The sequence below is a fragment of the Nomascus leucogenys genome, chromosome 20, assembly GCF_006542625.1.
Source record: "Nomascus leucogenys isolate Asia chromosome 20, Asia_NLE_v1, whole genome shotgun sequence".
NCBI lineage: Eukaryota > Metazoa > Chordata > Mammalia > Primates > Hylobatidae > Nomascus > Nomascus leucogenys.
The window spans coordinates 1,993,499-2,017,880 of record NC_044400.1 but is presented as its reverse complement, the minus strand read 5'-3'; the positions used below and the strand labels follow the sequence as shown (position 1 = coordinate 2,017,880).

General features: G+C 57.7%; 1 protein-coding gene across 10 annotated transcripts in view; it reads left to right on the top strand.

Moving 5' to 3' along the window:
• Positions 1 to 24,382, top strand: part of MAD1L1 (mitotic arrest deficient 1 like 1) — a 408,034-nt gene that overhangs the window by 218,525 nt on the left and 165,127 nt on the right. For all 10 annotated transcript variants that reach the window (XM_030801339.1, XM_030801341.1, XM_030801338.1 and 7 more), the window contains one exon: positions 7,670 to 7,726. In XM_030801339.1, coding sequence (XP_030657199.1) covers positions 7,670 to 7,726 — 57 coding nt within the window. The remainder of the gene's footprint in view (positions 1 to 7,669; positions 7,727 to 24,382) is intronic.

Here is a 24,382-nt window from a genome sequence, read left to right as displayed (position 1 = left end):
TAATAAAGCGGCTGCGGGAGCCGATAGCGCATCAGGAGTCCTCTGTGGATGGAGCTATAAACATGCAGCGCACGCCAATTGATTCAACACATCGGCCTGATTTGTGTTTCCGATTTATTTAATTAAAACCGATTAATGCGCTGCTGGCCGTGTGGAGGTGTGTGGAGAATCCCTGTTTCAGGTTGCAGTGACTCTGAAATAGTTCCTAATGATTTAGGCAGAAGTGGCCGTCACGGTGTTTCCGTCTTCCCTTCCTCGCTGTGACCTCCCAGAGGCTCGGGCGGCTCCGCGGGTACTGTCACTTGGCTGCCGTGGGTGGTTTGGCTCCAGGAGGGCCGGGGAGAGCCTGGTCTTCAGGGCCTCAGGTTGTTCACTTGTGAGTGTATTGATCTGTTTCCCTCATTGAAAGAGCTTTAGATGACTGTACTGTACAAAGCAGACATAAAGCCAAAAAAAAAAAAAAAAAAAAAAAACTTGAAACAGTTAAAAATCACTCAGTGAAGAAAAGTGGGCCAAGGGGTTTATGGTGATCACCCTGGAATCTGGGCTGTGGGAGCCTCTGCTGTGTGGCTACAGGTCCTCAGGGGGAATCGCGAGGTGCTGGCTCCATTCCCAGAATGGGGCGTCTGTGCAGTACAGAGCTGCGCCGAGCCAGGCTCCCTATAACATGCCGGTGCCATCCCAGAGAGCACACACTTAGAGCACCACTGCCCAGCACAGGAGCCGACGTTGCTGTGCGTGAGGAATAAGCCCAGGGCAGGCTCTGTCCTCTCCACCATGGGAGGACCTGCTGCCACCCTCAGAGCATCCCCCACGGCCTGGGCGTCCACCCCATAGCCTTCCTTGCATCAGGGGCTGCGGTGGAGCCCCTGACCGTGCGCTGCCTGCCTATTGTGTGCTCTGTGGCCAGCGCTGGGCTCACAGTCATCCTCAGACCTCCATGCACAGGGAAAGCTTCTGTGTACAGCCTTACCTGGGGCAGGTGCTGGGGCTGTGGCCTGGGAAGCCCTGTGGGGACCCTGTGGTGTGCCGCCTCCTGCTTCTGCACATTGTGTCACAAGCCACCAGGAGACCTGGCCAGGAAGGTGGAGGCCTGAGCTTCCGTCCCATCCTTTTCCACGTGACCGTGACCACCGGTGGGGCTGCCTTCCCCCAGCTCCAGCCTTAGTACCGTGTGCAGGGCTGTGCCTGGTGCCCTCTGGTCCTCCCTAGCCCGGCTGTCCTGTGGCTGCTGGGGTCTGTGGCCACCTGTCCTAGCCATTTTCTGCCATGTCCTGGCTGGCAGGAGTGTTAGATCACAGGCAGCAACTTCTCACTTCAGGATAAAAATAGCCCTGCTGAGGCCTCTGTGCAGCACCTCGGTGGTGCCGAGGGCGCCAGGGCCTGGGGCTCGTGTCTCAGCACACGTAGCCACCCCGGACACGTGGTCCCACCCAGGAAAAGCTGTGTGTGACCCTTCAGCTGCTCAGGTGGAGGCAGCTGTGTGTTCACTCGGTGCCAGGGGTGTGGGGCCAGGGCGTGGCTGCTCTGGGGGCCTGCTCGTACTGGTTTTCCCACCGTGTGATGAAACCCTCTCCCCACAGCCTCCGCACCCCTGAGTGCTCCCTGGTGTGTGCCCCTGAAGCCTGGCCCCGAGTGGGCTTGGCCGCTCCTGGGGAACCCGAGCACTGCGTCTGATGCTGTTTGGGATGGAGCCGTGTTCCTTCCCACCTGAGCTTCCTGCTTGTCTGCACCCAGCCTGGGGTGGGCTGTGGAGGAGGGGCTGAGGCTGGGGAAGCGCCTGGCCTGCCTGCGAGCAGCCTTGGCATCTGGTCTTCCCAGCCGTCAGCCCAGCCCCCACCCCGGGCCTTGGGAAGCTCTCCCTCCATCCCACCATCTCCGCATCAGCGCAGGCTGCACCCCACACTGCCTTGTGGAGCCAGCCTGAGCTTGGGGAGCCCTTGTCTCAGAGGTGACGACACTGTGGCCAGGGTCCGGGAGCTCCACCCGGTCACCCAGAGAGTGAGAGGTGTCTGTGCCCCCCGAAGGTGGCTGGGCAGCCCCATAGTCAGTGCCAAAGTGCACGGCCCAGGGTGTTTCCGCAAGGGGCGCTCTGCCGCCCACCCACTGCCTCCATCACAGACGCGGTTTCCTGGAGGAACCCTCCCGAGACCAGCCTGGAGTTGCGCTGTCTGAGGCCCCACAGCAGCTGCTCTCCAGTGCACACTCGGGCCGCACCAGCTCCTCGCCCTTGTGCATGTGGTTCTCCCCAAGCTCTGGGGATTCCATGTTTTAAAGGCAGCTTTATTGAAATTTATACTCAGTAAAATCCCCCAACTTTATCTGTATGATTTGGTCCATGTTGACTGTCAGTTTCCTGCCACCTCCGGCTCGTGGAGACACTGGTCTGGGGCCTGTTACTGTTGTTTCGGGCTTTCTTGGAACTTCATGTAAATGGAGTCCTGCAGTTGCTGCGTCTGTCGTCTCTGACTGAGCACAGAGCTTTTGAGACCCATCAACGTTGTATCAGCAGTTCATTTACTTTTATTACAAAATAATTCTCTATCCTGAGACTCTACCAAAATGATCTTATCTGTTCACTTGCTGGCCAATACCAGGGTGGTTTCCTGTTCTTGCCAGTTGGGACAGAGCTGCTGTGAATATCTGCGTGCCAGACTTCCTGTGAATGTAGGTTTTCATTCCTTTGGGCTCTACATCCAGGAGTAGGATTGTGGGGTTTAACTTTTTTTGGGGGGACAGTGTGGGGACAGAGTCTCACTCTATTGCCCGGGCTGGAATGTAGTGGCGTGATCTCGGTTCACTGCAGCCTCCGCTTCCCGGGTTCAAGTGATTCTCCTGCCTCAGCATCCTGAGTAGCTGGGTCTACAGGCGCCCACCACCACACCCAGCTAATTTTTGTATTTTTAGTAGAGACGGGGTTTCACCATGTTGGCCAGGCTGGTCTCAAACTCCCGCCTTTAGGTGATCCACCTGCCTCGGCCTCCCAAAGTTCTGGGATTCCAGGTGTGAGCCACCGGGCTGGGCCCTAACTTTTTAAGACATTGCCAGACTCTTCCCAGCAGCCATACCGTGGCAACATGCGGGGTTCAGTGACACGTTCTTGCCCAGGCTGCCGGCACCAGAGCCAGGAGAACACTCTGCTGTGGCACTGTCGGCTTTGGTATCTGGATCCAGTGGGGCAGCAGCACATTTAGCCCTGGCTTAAATCTGTGTGTCTCCAGTGACTGACGTGCCCAGCGTTTCCCGTGCTTCTCCACCTCAGCGCCTCTTCTCTGGTGGCCTCTGTTCAGGTCCCTTTCCTCTGTCTGGTGCTGGCCTGCCAGGCCCAGCTGCCCATCTGTGCCTCCTGGAGTTCCCGTTCCTTTCTCCTCACCCAGCGGGCCTGCTGGGCTCTGTCTGTGGCACTGCCCCAGCCTGGGTCCTGGGGGACTCACCCCATGCCTTCCCGCGACTCTGAGCTCTGAGCTGCCTGCCCTCCCTCCGGAATCCCACGGTTCCTTATGTTGTATCTGGTGTTTGGTGACTGAGGTGGGAGGTATGTCTGTGCTGGTTCCTCCAGCTTGTCCAGAAGGAGAAGTTCTAGTGCGTTTTGGGGCCCATGAGAGCCTGTCCCCCTTAGCTTCCTGGTGCCTCATCTGGGGGCTTCCTCTGTGCACACAGCGTCGTCTTGGGTCTCTCGGGACCCTAATGTCCTGCCTCGCCTCTCCTGTGCTGGGCCTTGTGTGTTTAGTGATGTCCCGTGTCTCCTGTGTCTGAGGTGTCCTGCACCCACAAACCTTGTGCTGTGGAATGTCTATAAGCCAGACCTGAGCTCCCTCCTGCCTTGCTGCTGCTCCCCCATCTCCATGCCCATGGAGCGTGCCCTCCATTTCACACTCCCGGAATTCTAGCCCCTCTGCCTGCTGAGCTTCTGTCTGGTGGCTGCTCTGCTGAGAACCCTGCGCCTGGAGTCACCTCTGACTCAGGGTTGTGCAGTGTCCCATTTGGCTGTCCATTTGGGAAGATGCAGCTGGTTACAAACAAGCTTTTTTTGTTTTGTTTTACATCTTTGTTTTTGTTTTTTTGACACAGGGTCTCACTCTGTTGCCCAGGCTAAAGTGCAGTGGCCCAATCACGGCTCACTGCAGCCTCAACTTCTTGGTCTCAAGAGATCCTCCTGCCTCAGCTCCCTGAGTAGCTGGGACCACAGTTGTGTGCTACCACGCCCAGCTGATTTTTAAATTTTTTGTAGAAACAGGATCTCTGTATGTTGTCCAGGCTGGTCTCGAACTCCTAACCTCAAGCGGTTGTCCTGCCTTGGCCTCCCTAAGTGCTGGTCTCACAGGCATGAGCACCGTGCGTGGATGAAACCATTTCTCTTTATGGTAACAGAACCGTCCTTCTTTTCCTCCCTAATTCGTCCCCCAGGGTGCTAGAGTATTTGTTTTAATGGAAATATAACACGATACACCGAAGTGCACAGATTGTAAGTTTTCAGCCTGTCGGACGACAGAGTGAGTGTGTGTGTAACCCCCCGAGTGCAGGCGAAGACACAGAACCTCCCGGGTCACACAGGACCCCGTGGACGTCTCACTGCAGCCAGAGTGACACCTGTGTGTTCAGTCTTCGGTGAAAGGTGGCCCTCACTGTCTGTAAGCTGTCTGTCTTCATGGCTGGATGGCTCCTGTGATGCCCTCTACTGTCCTGGTCGCCTCCTGGGGAGCACTCAGCTTGTCGATGTCTGCCTTGCTGAACCCAGGGCCCTGCTCAGCGCCAGGCGGGCATGTGAGCCGAGCCATAGCTGCTCCTGCTGACGTGCGCTTGTCCTCCTGGCCCCATCCCGGGGCTGCGCTCTCACGGGAGCTGCTCCAAGCAGGCCCTGCCCAGGTACCCAAGACCAGGGTGCGAGTCTGAGTGCAGGGCTCTGCAGCTCAGTCACCTTTCGCCAGTGACTGGCTTTGAGGATGTATCAGAAATCTCACTGGTCTCTGTGTTTCCAGGCCCTGGGTCGTGAGGATTTCAGATGCATGCGTTCTGTTTTTCCAGCCATTGACGGAAGTTGGAGGCTGAATGGGGCTGGTAGGGAGGTGGACGCCTTGGCCTCAGGCTGATGAGCCGCTTGTGAATGAACCTGTCTTCAGGCACACATGGCTCAGTGCTGTCCTCACAGAAACTTCATGAAGCCTTCTGAGAATGCCTGCAGCCTACCCGCCTGGTGCCAGAGGCTGTGAAGGCTGAGGTTGCTGTGGCCTGCCTGGCCTTGGTAGGACCCTGGGCTGGCCACCGTGGTCACGGCTCCACCCTGCAGTGATTCTGTGTCGGGAGGCAGAGGAGAGTGGGGTTGGCCCAGGCCTCGCGCACAGCTCCCAGCCCTGTTGCTTCCGGACGGCCCCGCCTCTTCTAAGCTGCTCCTGTAAAGTGCCTTTGACCTTGTGAGGTGGCCACGTGAGCTGATGTAAATGGGGATGACGATGTGCCTCACCTGTAGCTGTCACCTGAGGCCAGTGTCCACGGTGCCAGACACCTGTGTGCCCAGGACGGTGTGCCAGGCGTGGCGGACATGGCCAGGCTGCCGGGGGTGTGGGTGGCTCTAACGGGTGCATCTCGCTGCCCAGACCAGCTCAGAGCCTTGTTATCGTCCCCCATGTTTGGGGTGGTCTCTGGCCTGGTGGCCTGTGGGTGCGGGTGGACCTGGGCAGGGTGTAGGGCTGCGTGAGGAGAGCATGAGTGTGGACTGCAGCTGCCTCCCGCGTGCTGAGGCTCTGCCCAGGGGCATGGGGTGCCTGGATGCCCCGACCTGGCTCCCTGTGCCCCCGGGAGCGCCCAGGGCTGCAGCTGGTTGAAGTGCATTGTGTCTAGGCCTAGATTGGGGGATGTCCCTCTTCCATCTGCCGTTCCCAGTCCCAGCTGCTGGTGACCCCAGCAGTGGCCGGATTATCCAGGGTTCAGCTGGCTGTGAAGAGGGCAGTGCGCTGCTCCTAGGTCCCAAGGCACCAAGCTTTCCACACAGCCCAGCGTGGCCATGGCCACCTGCCTTCGGATGACGGTGTCTGGGCAGGCTCCAGGGCCTCCCCCGGAGCAGCGTGAGGGCACCAGGCGGGGGCTGGTGGTGGGAGAGCTCAAGGCCTTCCCCTCGCCCACAGGCATTGCACAGGGGCGTTGGGCAATGGGAGTCGCTCGGGTGGCCCCACTGAGTGAGGCCCCACACCAGAGGCTTGGGGGGTTCAGGTGCTCACACCTGCAGCCTCCACAGGGTCACCTGGAGCCTGGGTTTGACTGCTGTGGCGTCCAGAACCAGCAGGCACCAGGATGGCCCATGGGAAGTCCAGAGCCTGGCTCTGGCTGGGCCTGTAGGGGAGCTTGGGGGCCCATGGTCTGCAGAGCGGACAGGTTGAGGACTGTGGGCTGTTGCCTCAGCTACTTTCCCCAGGCTGTGTCCCCAGGGGCTGTAGTGCCTCGTTTTCTGTGTCCCCAAACATACGTCCCCCATCCCCACCACATGTGCAGACGCCACACTCAGGTGTGCGTATACATACCCACACTTGTGTACACGCACATACACACGCCTCCCCGCCTTGGTCTCTCCCATTTCTCCTGGTGACTTGCCCAGTGGTTTCCAGTTGCCGCTGGGCCAGGCCTCTGACTGCCTCTCGATTCCTCCCTCACCCTCAGGCCTGCTGGGCCTCCACCCCACAGATCCTACACCCCACCACAGCCACCTGCCTCACTCCTGGGCTGGCCCTCCATCTCCTTCCCGGCCTTTCGTGTGTGCTGTGGCCTGGGGGGTCTCACAAGGCCCTCTGCCTGGCCCTTTCTCTTGGGTTCTAGGACAGAGCCACAGTGTGTTTAGGTGGTGGGGGCAGTGGGGAGCCAAGCAGGGTCATGGGAAGGAGTCAGGAAGGGGCAGAGGCAGAGGATGTGGGGGAAGGCAGGAACTGCAGGGGCAGAGGCCCAGGGCAGGGGTCTCCGAGATCCTGAGCCCTGTGCACCGTGCAGGTCATGGATGCAGGGTCACTGTCCCCAGCAGGGAGCTGGACTGCTGACATCCCTGCCCCACAACCAGGCCCAGCCTTGCTGCTCCATGAGGCCTGTTAGGAGGAGGCGGCTGGCTTTTCATTGCTGGCTTTTCTACCCTTAGTGTGGGGTCAAGCCTGGTGCCCTTTGGGGAGTGTGTCGGGGCAGGAGACCCTTCCCGCCTGGGTCGGGGTCCTGCTTGGGGGGTTGGCCATGGCGGAGGAGATGCTCTGAGGTGGGGCCTCTGCCAGGAAGGTCACCTGATTCTGTTCTTTAAGCACAAGCCTGCCAGGGAAAGTGAATTGATTTCCTCTGACCAAAAGTCCCATGCTGAACCTTTCCCTCCATCTCTCCCCAGTTCCACAGTCCCTCTTGGGCCCACCCCCGTCCACCCGATTCACAGTCAGTTTCCTGAGGCAGGTTTTTGGGATGGACCTTCGTTCTGTCAAGCCTCCCGCAGCCCACTCGGTCTCCATCTCCATCAGTGGGCCCTGGGCCTCATGGAGTGGCTGTGCTGACCCCTGCCTACCCTCTGGCTGCCCACTGCCCAGCTCCTGGGTCCCGTTGCTCCCCAGGGAGTGGAGGCTGCGGGGTGGTGGGGGTTGTGTTCCCCGCAGTCCTAGAAATGGGGCCTGGCCCACCCCAGTCTCAGGCCGAATCCTGTCTTGTCTTGCAGGCTCAGCTGTCACAGGCCCTGGAGGAGCTGGGAGGCCAGAAGCAAAGAGCAGACATGGTGAGTCAGACTCGGGAGTGGCCGGGATTCAGGGCACCTGGACCCTGGGTCTGGGCAGGGACGCCTGTCCCCGTAAGCCTTTAGGCCGCGGGCGCCACTGCATGGCTGCCTCCTCTGTTGTCGGAAGCTGTGTTGAGCGGGGAAGGGTGTGTGAGGAGCCTGAGTCCCATCTCTGCCAGTGACAGGTGGCACGCGCCTGGGGAGAGCACAGCCCCTTGGGCCCCACCGCCGTGTTTGTGGCCAGAGGCAGTGACGTGTTTGCCGCACGAGGCCACGGTGTCAGGGACAAAGCAGGTGTGAGAGCCCACAAGGGGTCTGTCCAGCAGCGAACTGGGCATTGGTGCTGTGACTTCGTGGACCCCTGTCCTGACCACACAGGACCTGAGTCCCTAGTGGGATAGTGCTTCAGCCGGGGCTCAGGCGTCACTCAGCCTGGGTCCCGACCAGGAGAGGGACGTCTCTAGCGAGTGCTTATCTGTCGTCTGTGAATGCGGCAGGTGTGCTTTTAAGCTGTTTTCTGCTCAGCCCACATCAGCCCCACTCTCCTGGTTTGGCTGCCTCCAAGCCTGGGTTGGGGGCCCACAGTGTGGGCCCGTGGGGGACCAGGCAGGCTCTCCTGGTTTCTGGGCCTCCAGTGTCAAAAAGCTTCCCACTGTTTTAGGGAACAAATGGGCTTTGCTTCTGAAGCATTTTGGCCTAAACAAAGTGTAGGTTCCCTCCACGCTGCCCTGGCCTTGGTCATGTCTGTGAAGGACAAGGACGGCCCTGGGGCATGCGTGCATGCGTGTGGCTGCATATTCTGCCCCGGGCCATGCGTCAGGCTGGCCTGGGTCACAGGCAGAGTGGCTGTCGGTGTTGTACAGACCCCAGGGCCTGCAGCCCAGGTCAAGGCTCCCGTCTGGGCGTCCTTGCTTGCCGGCTCATGACTGGGAGCTGATGTCCTGGCTCTCAGGGCCTCAGGGCCTTCCTTTCCACCTGGCAGGGGTGTGCTGAGGGTTCATCCCTTGACAGACTGTGGGGCTGGCTGCACAGCCTGTGGCGGTTGTGGCTGTGGCCGTGGTTACAGGCCCTTCTCGTGGGACAGGGTTGCATGGGGTTGGAAATCACCCTCTTGAGAGTTACAGGCACCAGGGCGGAGGCTGGGAATGGGTGAGGGTTGTCTGCTGAGACCCTGGAAGAAGCTGCCCAGCGGCGCAGAGAAGCAGCAGCAGGGCACCATGTGGGTCTGGGCAGAGTTGGCGTCTGCAGGACCAAGGCCAGGCGGGCTGGCAACAGCTGTCCTGAGGCTCTGGAATGGTCGCTGTTCACTCAGCAGCCGCTTAAGGACATTCCTCTTGGTGCTGGGGATACGGCAGCCAGCAACACAGGCTCCTGCCCTCCTGGAGGCAAACTGTTGCCGAATGAGTAGTCAGTGGCCCATAGGAGAGTGAAGGACAGAACTTCCGGTGGTGGCAAATGCAGGAGCCACAGTCTCCCGGGGCCACTCTGCAGAGCATCCTGAGCCAAGCCTGGGGGACCCGACTGTTGGTGGTGGAAATGGTGGGGCAGGCAGGTCCCCGGACCCAACAGCAAGGTTAGGGGTGACAGAAGCGGGGCCCGCGGTGGTTGGTAGTCCAACCTTGTGGGCCCTGTGTGGTCATGGCAGGGCTGTGGTTTCACGGGTGGAGGAGGTGGTGATACAACCTGGTGTCCATTGGTAAAGGGTGCCTGGCTGCTCTGTGCAGGGCCGCAGTGGGTGGGAACCGGCAGGCCGGGGTGGGAGACGCAGGTGCCCTGGGCTAGGACTGAAGTGGCATGCGGAGGCGTGGTCCGAGTCGGCTGCGTTGAAGGGAGATGCAGGTGAGGTAGAGAGCGTGAAGGCTGGGAATCAAGGATGGCTTTGGCATTCCGCCCTGGGTGGGCTCATGGTATGGGGTGGGGAGATTGAGGGTGTAGTGTGGGAGTCTCACGCCTGCCACACGTTGGATGCACAGGGCTGGAGGCTTTGAGTCAGTGCGCTGGGGTCAGAGGTGCCCATCTGCTCTGCACAGTATTTCTGTTGTTGGGAATGAGTAGGTAGCAGAGAAGACAGAACCGGAGGCTCAAGCCTCTTTGGGGCGTTCCAGCATCCCAGCGTCTAGTCTTGGGGAGAGCCAGGAGTTGGGGGACGCCATGGAGGGCAGGTCCATTCACAGAGCCCTGGAGAAGGAGGTGTTTTCAGGGGACAGTCGGACTGCAGAGGGGACCCGGAAGGGGAGCAGAGGATTGCATTGGGCCCTGCGGGCTTTTTCGTTAATGAGAGGGGAGGCACAGAAGGGCCTGCTCAAGGGCTGGGCCTGGAGCTGGGAGGGAAGATGCATTTTACCGATGGGCACTGAGAGAGCGGTTTATGCTGATGGGAGCCTCACTGTAGTGACGGGCATGACGTAGGGCTGGGGCAGTTGAGAGGCATTGAAAGGGGCCGGGGCCAGCAGGTTGCTGGAGCTTCCTGTCTCTTCCTGAAGTGGGCATGAGGCGGACTGGCCTGTGAGGGTCCCGGCAGTCCTGCTGAGGTTTGTGGTGTGAACTTGGAGCCAGGTTGGGTGGCAGGCTTCTGTCTGCCACGCTCAGGTGCTTCCCAGCAGACACAGTCACAGGGAATGGGGGTTCACCAGGGCGGGTTTGCCAGGGGAGCGCAGTGGAGGGAGGGAGGCGGGGATGTGACGCTTTGCTCAGTGGAGGGAAAAGCAGGCTGTTGGGGGCTCCAGGACAGGCCTTTCTTAGGTCTGGGTTTTGAAACTGGAGTATGAACCACGTTTCTCTTTAGGCTGTAGAAATACTGGGGGGGTGTTGTTTTGTTTATTTTCCTCCCTGTGTTCTGCTGTGAGCTTTCATTGCTGATGTCATTTGCAGGGGAACCCATCATAACTGTATTGTGTAATGGCAGGTCTGAGACTCGGTTTCCATTCCTCTGCCTTCATCTGAGACGGCTCAGGGCAGGCCTGAAAGATGCTCCTGCTTCAGTGAGCGGGTTAGGGGGCTCTGTGGACTGTGGGGTCTGGTGTCCAGCAGTGAGTGGAGTTAGGGGGCTCTGTGGACTGTGGGGTCTGGTTCCCCTGAGTGCAGGTGTTCAGGAAGGATGCCAGGGTCCTCTTCTGCCTGTGTGGTGGGTTGGTGGGGGGCACACCCAGGGCCTTCCTTGTTCCCAGCCCCGAGGGCTGTTGTTGCTTCCTTCTCAGTGACTGAGCTTTCTGGACCCTTCAGTGAGGCCCCTTTTCTGTTGCCTCTGGAGCAGCCTGGGGTGGGGTGGGTGCTGTTTGTGGAGGAATGCTCCCATCTGAAGATGCCCTGTGGAGACCCTGGTGTTCTGTGTGTCAACACGCCAGCTGCCTCACTGTTGGCCTGAATTAAAACGTGCCCGGGGGCCATGCTTCCGCGTGTGCAGGAGGCCAGGAGGGTTAGAAATGGAGTTGTCTGAGGTCAGGCCAAGCCCTGGGCATTATGGCTGAGCCACCTGCCCAGTGCCTGCAGCTGCCCTGGAGCGTGGACTCCCCACGTCCAACAGAGGCACGGACGCCTCGGAGCTGGCACCTTGACCCGGGCATCGGCCCTTCTCTGGCTGCAGGTGGTTTTGGAGGAACTGCTCACTCCAGGCCTCTTTTGTGGGGAGGGAGACGGAAACTGGTCTTGGGCCCTCAGGCGGGGTGGGTGTGGCTGTCCCTGCAGTGCTGGCTTCTCTGGATCTCTGGGTCTGGTCAGGGGGCTGTGAGGTGTGCTTGGTGCAGCGCTGGGCTGGAGGTTTGGCTGCTTTTCAACCTGTGTTTTTTTCTCTTTTTTAGCCCATAGATTTTCTGTTCCTTATTCATTGTGCCCAGCAGCATTTAAGCTCTAATGCCTGGGCCCCAAGCTGCAGCATTTGACTTCAAATTTGGTGCTGGGAGGATTGCCCCCAAGCAGGATTATGATTTTACCCCTCCCCGGGTTGAGCTCCTGTTCCTGGCCCCGTCCTTTGTTTGGAGCCATAGGCCCTCCAGATGGGCTCCCGAGGGACGACAGGAGGGGTCTCGTTGGCTCTGTGCCCCTCTTGCCATGCAGAGCCCTTCAGAGGAGGTCCTGGGGAGAGCAGTGCCAGGCAAGGGGGCTATAGGCACCGTGGTTGGGGCTGGCCCCTGCCAGGCATGCCTGAAGGCTAGTGGCCTCCCTCCCCTGTCCCCCGCCACCGCACTGGACTGTGCAGCCCTGGGCTCCAGGTCGCCCCTTCTCTGTGTGACCCAGAGCCCTCAGTGTCATGGCTTCTTCCTGGGGATTACAGGTGCAGGCACATGGTCTTGTCTGAAGGGGGTCTCTGGGCTGCGGGACAGCCTGACTCCCTTTTCATTTTGTGGTGGAGGAACCAGAGCGGGAGCGCGCCCTGAGCTGAGATGGCTGGAGTCACCCCGGGTCTGGCTCTGAGGCCCCTCCCACCCAGTTCCCTGTGACTGGCTCGGCAGTGGGTGCTGTCTAGGGAAGGGGCTCCCTTGTCCCTGGAAAGGCTGGGGCCTAGGTGGTCTGCACCCTCAGGGCTTGTGTGGAGAAGCCACGTTCCAGGCAGGGCTGACGGCATCGCTCACGCCTTCTGTCCACAGTGGTCTGGGACATGGCCCTGGTGCCCGTCCCGTCTCCCAGCCTGCAGCTCCTTTACCCGCTATTTTCCAACCCAAAGTCATTTTGTTATTTAGGAAAGGAGAAAAGAAAGAAAAAAGAAAAATTTAAATCTTTAGTTAATTGCCAGTGACAAGACAAAGGCACTCTGACTTTCTTATTATTAATTAGCAAACCCGTACTAATTAGTAAGCATAAGTACAATTCATGTTTGTTTCTTTAAATGCAATTAATATCACAAGGAGAGATTTCCTGGGCCATCGTTGTATCATTAGTGAACCCCCCTAATTAGCTAGGCCCGCAGTGGCCGGAGATAGGAGTCTTTTGATTACAGCTATGAAAAGTCCTCTGATATTTTGTGTACTTTGGGGAGTGAGGAGTGAAGATTTATTTTCCGATTTAGAGGGAATCACGCTACCCTCAGCTCTGATTAAGCAGCAATCTTCCTTGATTCCTGATTTCCCTCTGTGACCCCTCTGGGCCTGCTCCTTGCTCCCGGGGCACCCTGTGCCAAGTCTACGCCGCCAAGGGCCGTGGCTACAGCAGCACTGAGGCCCGGACAGGCCGCTTTCTGTCCCCCACCCTTCCTTGTCCATCTCTGAAATGGGCAGGGTGTCGAGGCCCACTCTGAGTTAGGCCTAGCGGCAGGTGCTTTACAGACAGATTCTGAAATCTGGCAACCATGAGCAGGGCGGGTCCCGTGGGCCCATGGAGAAGCCCTGGGCTCCCTGGGGTCTGCCGTGCAGGAGCTTGTGGTCTGTGTGGCTCTCATAGCCTCTGGCTTCTCATGGGAAGGTGAGGATACCGGCAGAGCTTGCCCTGAAGAGACTTCCAGTGAGGCCTGTGTGTAGACCTGGAGGGCTGTGCACACCTAGGGGCTGTGTGTAGATCTGGGGGACCCTGCCCACCCAGGAGCTGTGTGTAGACCCGGGGGGGACCCTGCCCACCCAGGAGCTGTGTGTAGACCCGGGGGGGACCCTGCCCGCCCAGGAGCTGTGTGTAGACCCGGGGGGGACCCTGCCCACCCAGGAGCTGTGTGTAGACCCGGGGGGGACCCTGCTTGCCCAGGAGCTGTGTGTAGACCTGCAGGGCCCGGCACACACGGGAGGCGTGGCTGGTGCCTCTATCCTCACTGGTGCTAATACTGAGGATGGACCAGGCAGCTGTGAGCCGCTCCTCAGTGCTGGTCCTCATGACTCTGTCCGGCCCAGAATCTGTCTGGTCACATCCACCAGCATGGCCAGTGCCTCCAGATGAATGATCATGAGAGCCTCCTGGTGTGGTAACTTACGGTACCTCATTTCACCTTCTGGACCTGTCCTGCTACGCGACGAAGCACTACTTCTGACCAGAGTGCTTCCTGCTTGGGGCATGCTGGAGGGGCTCGCTGCTGGTACCGGGGTTCGCTGCTGGTATCGGGGTTCTGTATGGCTGGTGGCAGCCTTCTGATTCCTGGCAACCCGTTCCATTCACGCTGCACCAGCATGTATGTCCCCATGTGCCCCGGTGTGCAGGTGTCCTGAGTTTGGAGAGGCTCTTTGGGGCCAGGGATGTGTCTGGGGCAGGTCTGGGGAATGGCTCAAAGTCTGAGACTGTGTCCTCAGCTCACTCTCCTCCTCTCCAGCCCTGGAGGCGGCCTCTCCTGGGCCCCCGCCTGGGGCTCCTGCGCCCGCCCTTCCATCCCACACAACTGGTCCCTTCCCTCAGCCACACCTGTCACCTCTCTTGCTGTGTGGCCACAGGCAGGTGCTTCACTGCCTGGTCCTCCGGGTGGAGAGAGGAAGGGGAGCCTCCCTGGAGTCTCACAAAGCTAAGAGAGTTCGTGTGCTGGGAAGATCGAGGCTGTTCTGGGAAGCGATTCTGGGTGAGAACACCGGCCTGATCTTCCTCAGCAGCCCCGGGGCTGGTTCCAGGCTCACTGCCTGTTCACCAGCTAAGGTTTCCCTGCATCCAGCCTCATCCTCAGTGCGTGCCCCAAGGTGCCTCAAGCCTCCTCCACAGAGCGGAAGGAATCGCGCTGGCCACAGCAAGTATCACATGGAGCAACCTTTGCTTTAAATGCCTCTTGCATTGGAGGGAAGTGTGTCTAATTCAGCAAGCATTTGCTGAGCGCCTCTTCTAGGCCGTTGTCTGAGGGAACAGAGACCCTGTGGCTGCACGTCTGTCTATTCAGCTGCCCCAACAGGAACACCGCAGACTAGGCTGCTTAAAGTAGCAGATGCTGGCTGGACACGGTGGCTCACGCCTCTAATCCCAGCACTTTGGGAGGCTGGGGCGGGTGGAAATCTTGAGCCCAGGAGTTCGAGACTGGCCTGGTCAACAGAGTGAGACCTCATCTCTGTTTAAAAAATAAAACAAAACAAAACCCCAGCAGACATGTGTTGCTCACAGTTCTGGAGGCTGGAAGTCCGGGATCAGGAACTGGCCGGTCTGGTGTCAGCTGAGGCTGCCTGGTTCCAGATGGCGCCCTCTCACTGTGTCCTCACACGGTGGGAGGGGCGAGGGAGCTCTGGGGTCCCTTTTATGAGGGTGCTAATCCCCTCCCTGAGGCTCTGCCTGGTGGCCTCCTCACCTCCCCAGGCTCCCTCCTAGAATTTCAGCATGGGAGCGGGAGCGCACAGTCCGTGCACGGGCCCACCTCCTTCCTGCTGTGTGAGACCCAGTGGGCACTCACTGCTCTGCCCCGTCCTCCTACTGGGGGGTCTCTGCCTGGTCCCTCAGTGCCTGATAGGCCTGCCCGGCCCACGGTGATGTCCCCACCCTCTGAGCTCGTCTTCTCATGCCCTTCCAAGCAATCCCTGTGCTGCTCCCGCTCCGAGGATGTCTTTTCAGTCCAGCGGAGACTCAGGCTTCCTGGGAATCGAGCTGGACCCTTGCTGCTGCCCCAGCATCCCAGACACGCTCTTCCCTCCCTGCCCTCATGAGGCCCGCACCTTCACCATCATCGCCACCGTCGTCCCTGTGCTGTCCTGGGCGTGGTGGTGGCACGTGCAAAGCCAATGTGTGCTGGTGCTCCCCATGTCATGAGTACACACTTGTTGTTTACACACATTATCCCACTGTGATCCTGGCAGCAGACCCACAAGCTGGTTATGGCCCCAGAGACTCAGACGAGGAACAGGTGCAGCCAGGATTAGTGACCTGCCCGTGTTCGCACAGGCAGTGGCAGAGAGTGCTCCAGGGTTCACACCCAGGCAGGCTGACCCCAGACCCTGTGGCCAGGGCGGTTGCAGGGGCTTCCTCATATCAGGCCGTCTGTGAAATCCACCAGGACGGGACCCCAGGGCTTTCTGGGGCTCCAGCGCTAGCCCAGGGCCAGGCATTCAGCTGTGGATTTTAAAGCATCTGCCGAGTGCTGAGTGGGGATAGGTGGGAGGAGGACGCTTCATCTTACCTTTGTCCCCTTTCCCAGTGTGAGCATCCAGCCTTTTCGGTTTTTACCAGTTTGCAAAGATCTTATGAGAAGATGCTGGTGATTTAATGTCGTTACCTTGCAAGGATCATCTGCATTTTAGAAACAGTAGCCCGAGAAGATGGTTTCTTAGCCCAGAAAATAGAAAATAGGCTCAAGCATAATGTCTGGGCCTTGGTTGTAGAGGATTTGGATCCCTGCTTCTCCAAAAAAACAGAAGAAAATCTCAGTGCAGAGGGAATGTGTAAGCTTGTGTTCTATCTGGGCCAGTGCCACAGTGTGTGAGCTAGCAGAGCCTCAGAGTGTGTCTGATACGTCGTGACCTTTGTGTTATTTTCTCTTTCAGAATTATCTTAGATATTCTCCAATGTTTTTTCCAGTAAACTTCAGAGGGAGCTTGCCAAGGTTCCTGCCAGTCCTCTTGGATTGCCTTGGTCTGTGGACTGACGTGGGAAGGCAGGCTCGTCGCAGTGCGGCCCCCCCAGAAGCCCTGTCCCCTCCCTGCACTGTGGGTCCTGCCCACTGCTCACTAGGGTTATTCCTGGGTGGTTTAGAATCCCAGTCACCTGCATGTCGCTACTGTCTGCACACTTGCCATGTGACCCATGGGGGCCTCTTTTGGGCGTTGGGGGCGGGGATGAGGAGAAGGTGGGCACTTCAGACTCAGAGCAGTGAAGTCCCCTGTGCATTCCACTCCATGAAACTTAGAGTGAGTCTATAGTAACCACAAGAAAGGAAATTGGTTCATTTATCTTGAAAAATTATGGGAGTAATTCCGTATAGGGGAAACACCGTGCCCTCATCCTAAGTACGAAGCATTTTCCTGCAATTTAAACTTGTCGTGTCTCTTCAGTGGCCCTTTCTGGCTTAGCTTTTTCTCTCAGCTACGAGTATCTTCCATAAGCTGATCCCGTTCTGGCCCCAGGCCCACAATGGTGGCACCTGCCCCTGCTGCCTGCCTCCCTGACGTGGAGCCCATGCCATCCTCGCATCCGCCTGTTTTGGAGACACTAGGACTTTCCCTTGAACTGGGCCGCCTGGGGGCTTGTTTTTGCCTGTGATTCAGCCAGCAGCCCTGGCAGACAGCCTTCCCCAAGCTCCCCCAGCAGAGTTAACTTCCACAGCGAGAGGCTTCACAGGGACAGGAGGTGGCCTCAGATGTCCTAAAAAGGCAGATGTAGGATTGGAGCTGATAGGAGGGAGGGAGGCCCTTTCTGTAGGGAGAGCTTTCAAATTCAGGCTTGTTTCTAAGCAGGGGCTCTTTATCCAGCATCCCAGGGCAGGTGCTCAGTTCTCCACGAAGCCCTTGAGGCTGCATACACATTTCCGTTACGTGCACACGTTTTTCTCCAGAGAGCAGTGGCCGTCTCCAAAACGTTTCTGACACCTGTGCCCCCTCCCCAGTGTTAACAACCAGTGCTCCTGTTGAGAAGGCAGCCTCATTGATCCCAGTGAAGGTTCTGGAGCCCTTGGAAGCCACATACGCAGACACCACCCATCTGGCTTCCCAACGCTCCTCCGTGAATGTAAATGGGGCTGGGTGTCCAGCTTGGAAGTCAGAGCAGTGGTGCTCTGGTGGGCAGGTGCTCGTGAGGCCAGCAGTGGCGACCCTGGGCACGCTGCAGCCTTGGTGGTGAGGTCCCGGTTCCTCCGAGCACAGCTGCTCTGGTTCTGCAGCAGCCTCGTCCCAGGGGCGGTGCCTGAGGAGTCATCCTGAGAAATGAAGGTGGCCTCAGGCAAACATTTGGCCAGGACATGCCCTCCGGCTGGGATGCTTTTTTCTAGGAGAAAGCATTTCCCAGCTCAGGCGCACATCTGTGCTCACGAGGAAACGGCTGGGTGAGCCAAGAGGGCTGTCCATGGCCCACAGCGCCTGTGTCTCCTCCAGGCTGGAAAGGAAACTGGAGAGTGGACTCCACTTAAGATCCCCCCCAGGCCTCCTCAGGAAGCCACAGCCACTCCAGAAGCCTTCCTGGTGCCAGAGGGTGCAGAGCTGAGCAGAAAGGTGGCCTCTGGCCAGGATGCCCAGCTCTGACCTCAGCACCCTCTCATCTCTTGGAGACCTGGAGCCTCTGCCCCAGTCAGCCCCGGGGAGCCCTGGGATGCAGGCCGTCACCTTGCAGCCAGAGCTCTGTGAGGCTCTGGGCCTCAGCCTAACCACCTCACGGGGTACAGGGTACAGTTGAGACTCGGGGATGCCACGTGAATTGGCAATTAGGCGGCGGGTGCACGTGCGTGTGGACGCCCTCACTCTGGCACTCAGCGGCAGCCTCGTTAATTGGAATTGCGGTGGGGGAGTTACCCAGCTCCTCCTCTTGTTATTAGTTTGTGGCATTAGGGAAGGCCCCTGGGAGCACATCCTGCATCTTCCCAAATTAAACCAAATGCAAGGTCTCTATTTAAAGGTTATGCTGCACTAGTGAGTTTGCCACAAGGACCATTAGCATTAATGTTTCATGAAGGTTGGGGCTATGAGTGGATCTGGTAGGCCAGGCCTGCACTCCAGGAGGGAGGGACCTTGTAGGCAGAGGGACATGGGGCCAGCCGGTCTACACTGAGGCTGGGCCATGCCGAAGCCGGGCCACACTGAGGCTGGTCCGTGCTGAAGCCAACCTGCACTGAGGCTGGTCCACGCTGAGGCTGGAGCTGCTGCCGGGACGTCTGTGCTCACCCTCAGGCTGCTCTCCCAGGGTCCCCACGCCTGTTCCAGTTTGGGTCTGGGCAATGCACATGGCGCTGTGCGAGTTCCGTCTTCCAGGGTGGGGTGGCTCCCGCCTCTGAGGGCTCCCAGCCCATGCCCGGCTTTCTGCTCCCCTCTCCCTGTCGGCCCCACCTGAAATCAACAGGTTGCTTCATCTCAGTCAAACATACAGTTGAGTTCCGTAAATGAGACCAAAATCTCTTTCTGTGAGATAAAATTGATAAACCTCTAGCCAGACTAATCGTATAAGAGGACACGAACACTCTTGGGCGTGAGAGAAGTGACAGTGATGCCATTTTCCATGTTTCATTAGAGCCGTCCTGGCGGGTGTGAAGTGGCTCCTGTGGCTTTTGTTTGCGTTCCCCTGAGGCCAGTGGTCCTGAACTGCTCACCCTGTGCTTATGGGCCACGCATCTGTCTTCTCTGGAGAAGCGTCTGTCCCATCCATTGCCCGCTTTGTAAATGGGTTGTTTTGCTGGTTAGTGGTAAGAGTCTTCATGTGTTCTAGATACTAGACCCTTCTCAGGTATATGATATGAGAGGCCCCTGTGAGGCAGCCCAGGAAGGGCTCTCTGTCTTGCTGGGTGTCAGGGCCTTGTCAGGGAGATGGCCATCTGTGGGCCTTGGGAAGGGGCGTGGAGGGGCCAGGCACACATGGCCCTGCCTCCTGCAGCCTGGTGCGGGCACAGGGTTTGCCCAGAGAGAATGATTTCCACAGACAGGCTCAGTGCTAGGACTGCCCGGAGCACACTCAGGGCCCCTGGAAGGCAGCCCTGGCTGCCGGGAATCCTGTCCTCCAGGCTCTTGCCGTGGGATCATGGCCCTTCCCGAGAAGTCTGCCTGCGGCGCTGCCCTCCTCAGCCACACTGTGCACTTGGGCCACCCTGGGAGCGCGGCGGGGTTCTCCAGAGAGTCCATCAGGGACTGGTCCGTGGTGCTGCCCTCCCCAGCCACGCTGTGTGCCTAGACCACCCTGGAGCGCTGCCAGGTCCTCCAGAGAGTCCGTCAGGGACTGTGCTGCTGCTTCACAGCCACCGTGACACAGGCATAAGGGAGTAAACGCAGAAAACGAGGCTTTAGGTACTGAGTGCTCTGTGCCTGGGCCGGGCCCAGAGCAGTGTCCTGTCCTCAGGCCTGGCTGTGGAGGGCTTCCCTGCCCTGTCACTGCACTGGTGGGCCCTGATCTGTCTGCGCTGAAGTCTTGTAGGCTGGGCACTCCACAAAGTGCCTGGGCCTCAGGTCCCTGTGGTGGGGATGGCTGGGCTGCTGTGTGCCACCTGAACGGGGGATGGCCAGGCTGCTGTGTGCCACCCGAACGGGGGACGGCCGGGCTGCTGTATGCCACCCGAACGGGGGATGGCCGGGCTGCTGTGTACCACTCGAACGGGGGATGGCCGGGCTGCTGTGTGCCACCCGAACGGGGGACGGCCAGGCTGCTGTGTGCCACCTGATCGGGGGACAGCTGGGCTGCTGTGTGCTGCCTGAACAGGGGACGGCCGGGCTGCTGTGTGTGCCACCTGATCGGGGGACGGCCGGGCTGCTGTGTGCCACCTGATTGGGGGACAGCTGGGCTGCTGTGTGCTGCCTGATCGGGGGACGGCCAGGCTGCTGTGTGCGCCACCTGATGCAGGGACACAGTTGCCCCCGGGAGGTGAGTCTTGCTCTGTGACCTTCGGATGAATAATGAATGAGCTCTCCCCCATGTCGGGAAGTGTTCAACAGGGCCCTCTCCTTATCCCCAGCGCCCTCTTCCTGGATCCCACCTTCCCTCCTGCGCTTCCGCACGCTGCTCCGTCTGCCTGCTACTCCTTTCCTTCTGGGTCTTCCCCTCCCTCACGGACCTCCTGCCGCTCCTCGCCTCTCATGGGCCTGCCCCAGGTGTGAGTACGCGTTCTACAGGTCCTCGGTGAGGGTGCCTCCTAGGGGCCTGCCTGACTTCCTGCTAGCTCAGCCTCCTCCCTAGGCTGTAGGCTGCCCGAGATCGGAGCTTTAGACGTGGTCCCGTGCCTGGGAGCCCGAGTTTCCCATCCAGGGACAGGTGGTGGTATCCCCGTCGTCACGGCGAGGGCTGGAGGCACAGGTGCCTGTGAGTGACCTCTGAGAACGCTGCTGCCCCAGGCCTGTGCCCTGCCAGCAAGTCCCCCAGGTCCTCACAAGGAGCCCTCTGCACCCTCCACTCTCGGCTGCCCAGTCCCCAGGAGAAAAGACGTGAAGCCGGGGCTGCTGGGCGGCCGTGGCCCTGCCATGTGGGCCTGGTGGCTGGGCGAAGGCACTGCAGTTGGTGCCGAGAGCACCTCAGGACCATCCTTGCGTTTGCTGTTCCCCCACCTGCCTCTTTCCCCCTCCCCGATGGCTTTCCTTCTTTTAAATACTGGCATGTCTACACGGCTTCTCAAATTGGTGGAGAGCAGAGCAGACTCTAGCTAGGTCTTGTCTGCTCAGCTTGAGCAGCTCCCTTTGCTTCATCCTGGGTGCTCTGACCCACCCCAGGACCTCCCCATTCCAAGCTCGGCCACACACACTGGACATGCCCGGGAAGTGGCCATTGCTGCGTCCGTGCCTACCGTCTGCCCACCCGTGTGCCCGTCCAAGCACCGACTGTGTGCCAGGTTCTGTGCTGGCAATGGGGCCCTACATGGTTGCCACGTCTCCTCCAGGGAACACCCCATCCAGTAGGGAGGAGAGTCACGTGCCCAGTCACCGTGTGATGTGGTGGAGTAGAGGGTGCGGTCACAGAGGAGTGGGCGTGGGCACTTCCAGCTGGCAGGGGAGGGGCGAGGGAGCTGCCAGGACAGATTGTGGGGAAGGCGGCATTTCAGTTGGATCTAAATGGCGGATGGGAGCGGGGGTGTAGGTATAAGGTGACCCATGGACATGATCGTGGGTCTGCCCCTCTGTGGCTACTGTCCTGTGCCATGGGCCTGGAGGGGGATGTAGGCGTGAGAGCTGGCCTGGCGGGGAGGTGCAGGGTGGGTGGAGGACCTGCAGCATGGCTGGGGGTGTTGGGCACAGGCTCGAGGGGGCAGACATTGGCTACTGTGGGAATACAGTTGGGAGCTTAGTTATGAGTCTAAGGTTACACATTAAAATAAAAGGGCTTGATTTTTGCTCTGAACATTCTGGCATACATCAGCGTTTCCCCCTTGTTTCCTGGAAATCATCCACACATAACAAGAAGCATGAAAACCAAAATGGCACTTAAATTTCGACAAAACAGAAATGCAGCTGCAAACCAAGCCCCAGGCAGAGGCAGGCAGCCCATAGTGCAGGAGAGTGCAGTGAGCAGACACATCCCCAGGGAAGCCTGGAGCAGTGCCGGTGGAGACAGCTCCGCAAGGGAGCCGCTGAGTAGAACTCCCTTGCTGGCAGGAGCTCTTGCGAGAGGCAGCCCCGACCGTGGCTCCGTGGTGGGGGGGCCGGCAGCAGCTGGCACAGGGGTCCCTGGACTGGCGTTTGGTTCCAAGCTGCAGCAGAGGTTGGTGCTGAGCTGAGGGGTCACACAAGTGCATCACATGTGCTTGAAGCCGCATCTGTGGCAGAGAGAACATTTGCTCTCAGGAGAACTCACAGCGTCCTTTCTCTCCTGCCGGAGGGAGCTACTGGGGGCTGATTGGACTCGCAGCAAAACTGTCACTGGATTTCAGATAAAAGGAAGCAGGCCTGTCCTTCCCCACTGTGAACCTGTGCACAGAGCCGGATTCAATAAAACTCATCTTCAGCAGTGAGCAGTAAAGGTCACTCCGTGCATTTGCGTAAGAGCAAAAGAGAAAAAGAAGAAAAACAAGTGGCAGAAAAAGTTTCACAGAAGAACGGAGGACATTGAGCAGATGAAAATTCTATCCAGACATTTTGCCAAGAAATAAAAGTTAATGAGGCGGTAGAGTCTGTGAGGCTTGGGTGGAACGCACACGCTCCAGGAAGAGACAGTGAGGCTGGGGGATGCGTGAGACAGGACCCGGAGGGTCTCAGGGCAGGAGAGGGGGCAGCACAGGAAGGAAGGGTGACCGGATGCACAGGGAGGCGAATCATGGGAAAAACTACCTAAAGAACCCACAGCAAGAGTTCCATCTCCTGAACTGGAAGATGAAGTGAATGTGGAAGCTGGGAAATGTAAGTGCTACATGTCGTATATTCAAAAAGAAGCGTCAGGATGGCAGAGGGAGGAGAGAACATGAGGATGGTGTCCTCGCCGTTGAGAGCCGAAGACACAAACACACCATCTAAAGGTAGTATCAGGTGGGGAGAGTAGATCGAGCTGCGTGTTAGGCTCCCTAGAGCACCAGGTGCAGTAGACTGGTCTATCCCGAGAGTGACTGTGTAAGGGCCTGGCTCCTGGCCATGGAGCCGGGATCCCGTGGTCTGCATCTGCGCACAGCAGACCTGGAAGAGCCTGTGCTGTGCCCAGTCCAGCTCTGCAGGCCTGAGAACCAGCGGAGGCTGTGGTGAAAGCCCCAGTCCCGGGTGAAAAACAGGAGCTGCCCCGCTCAGGCCACCAGGCAGGGGAGGAACGCTCGCCTCCTCCAGTTTTCATTCCATTCGGACCTCAAGGGGTTGGAGAGGCCTGCCCATGCTGCCCAGGGCAGTCTGCGGAGTCCCCGATTCAAATGCTGATCTCATGCACAAACCCTCCCAGAGACACCCAGAAAGTGTTTTGATCTGAGTACCCCAGGTCCTGTCCAGTGGACACTTTGAATGAACCGTCACAGACTGTATAAACAGTGAGGGTGATATATCTGACTAGTTAGGCACTCAACATAGGAGATACAGTAGGTACTGTCTAGTAGGAAATTATAGGTGTGAAACAAAGCTGAGTTATAAAAGCAACCAGGGTAAAACACACACACTTTTCTAAGCCTCGAGAGAATTACACGCAAAAAAGTAAACTAGATTAAAAAGGCCACAGAATGATATAGATGTAAAAGCTACAAAATCGTAAAGCATAACAACAATAATACAACAGAAATAGACACAAATCAAGTTATAGATGGATTTAACTCTCCTGTTAAAAGGAAAGGACTTCCTGATTGGATTGCAAAGCAAAACCAAACATGTTGGAAAATATGGGAAGCAAAGGCATCCTGATGATGCGAACCTGGAAAGCAGGAGCTATGATCTCGATGCAGTGTGAGTTCAAGCTGGAAGCCGCTCAGAAACAAAGATGGGCGCTTTTCACAGCGAGGTGCAGATGGGTTAGCCAAATAATACGTCACCACTGTAGGGAAAAGCAGAAATGAGAGATTCAAGGGGAAATTGTCAAAGACGCCAGTAGCAGAAGTTATGTCCTAATCTGCGATATATCAAGTGGGCAAAGAATAATGGAAATAACAGAAAAATGTATATGTGCGTAAAACCCATATCCCCCAAATTAGAGAATATACTCATGTTAAAGGGAGTGCATAGAAAACATTCACGAAGATTAATTGTGTATTCGGTAATAGAGAAAGCCTTTATAAATTAAAATAAGTAGAACTAATACAACTTCTGTGATTGCAATGTGATGTGAAATCAAGAACAAAATCAGGAAAACAAAAGCTCTTAACACTTGGAAATTAAAAAACAAAACCCAAAACAGAACAAAACACTGTGTCTTAAACAATTCTTGGTTCAAAGAAGTACGATTCAAAAGTTCATAAGATGTAGAAAATAATTGTCATGAAAACACTTCTCATCAGAGCCTGTGGGAACCATCTAAATTCACAAGTTTAAATATTTATATCATTGAACAAGAAAGCATGTAAAAATATATGGATTGGACCTTCAACCCAAGAAGTCGGAGAACAAAAGGAAAATAAACCTTAGTGAAACAAAAAGGTAGGAATTTGTAAAGATCAAAGCAGAAGTTAATAGGAAGGTGAAAAATGGTAGAAATAATAAGTCCAAATACCTGTTATTTGAAATAAAACCAATAAAACATGAATTATTCACAGTTCTAATAAAAAATTGA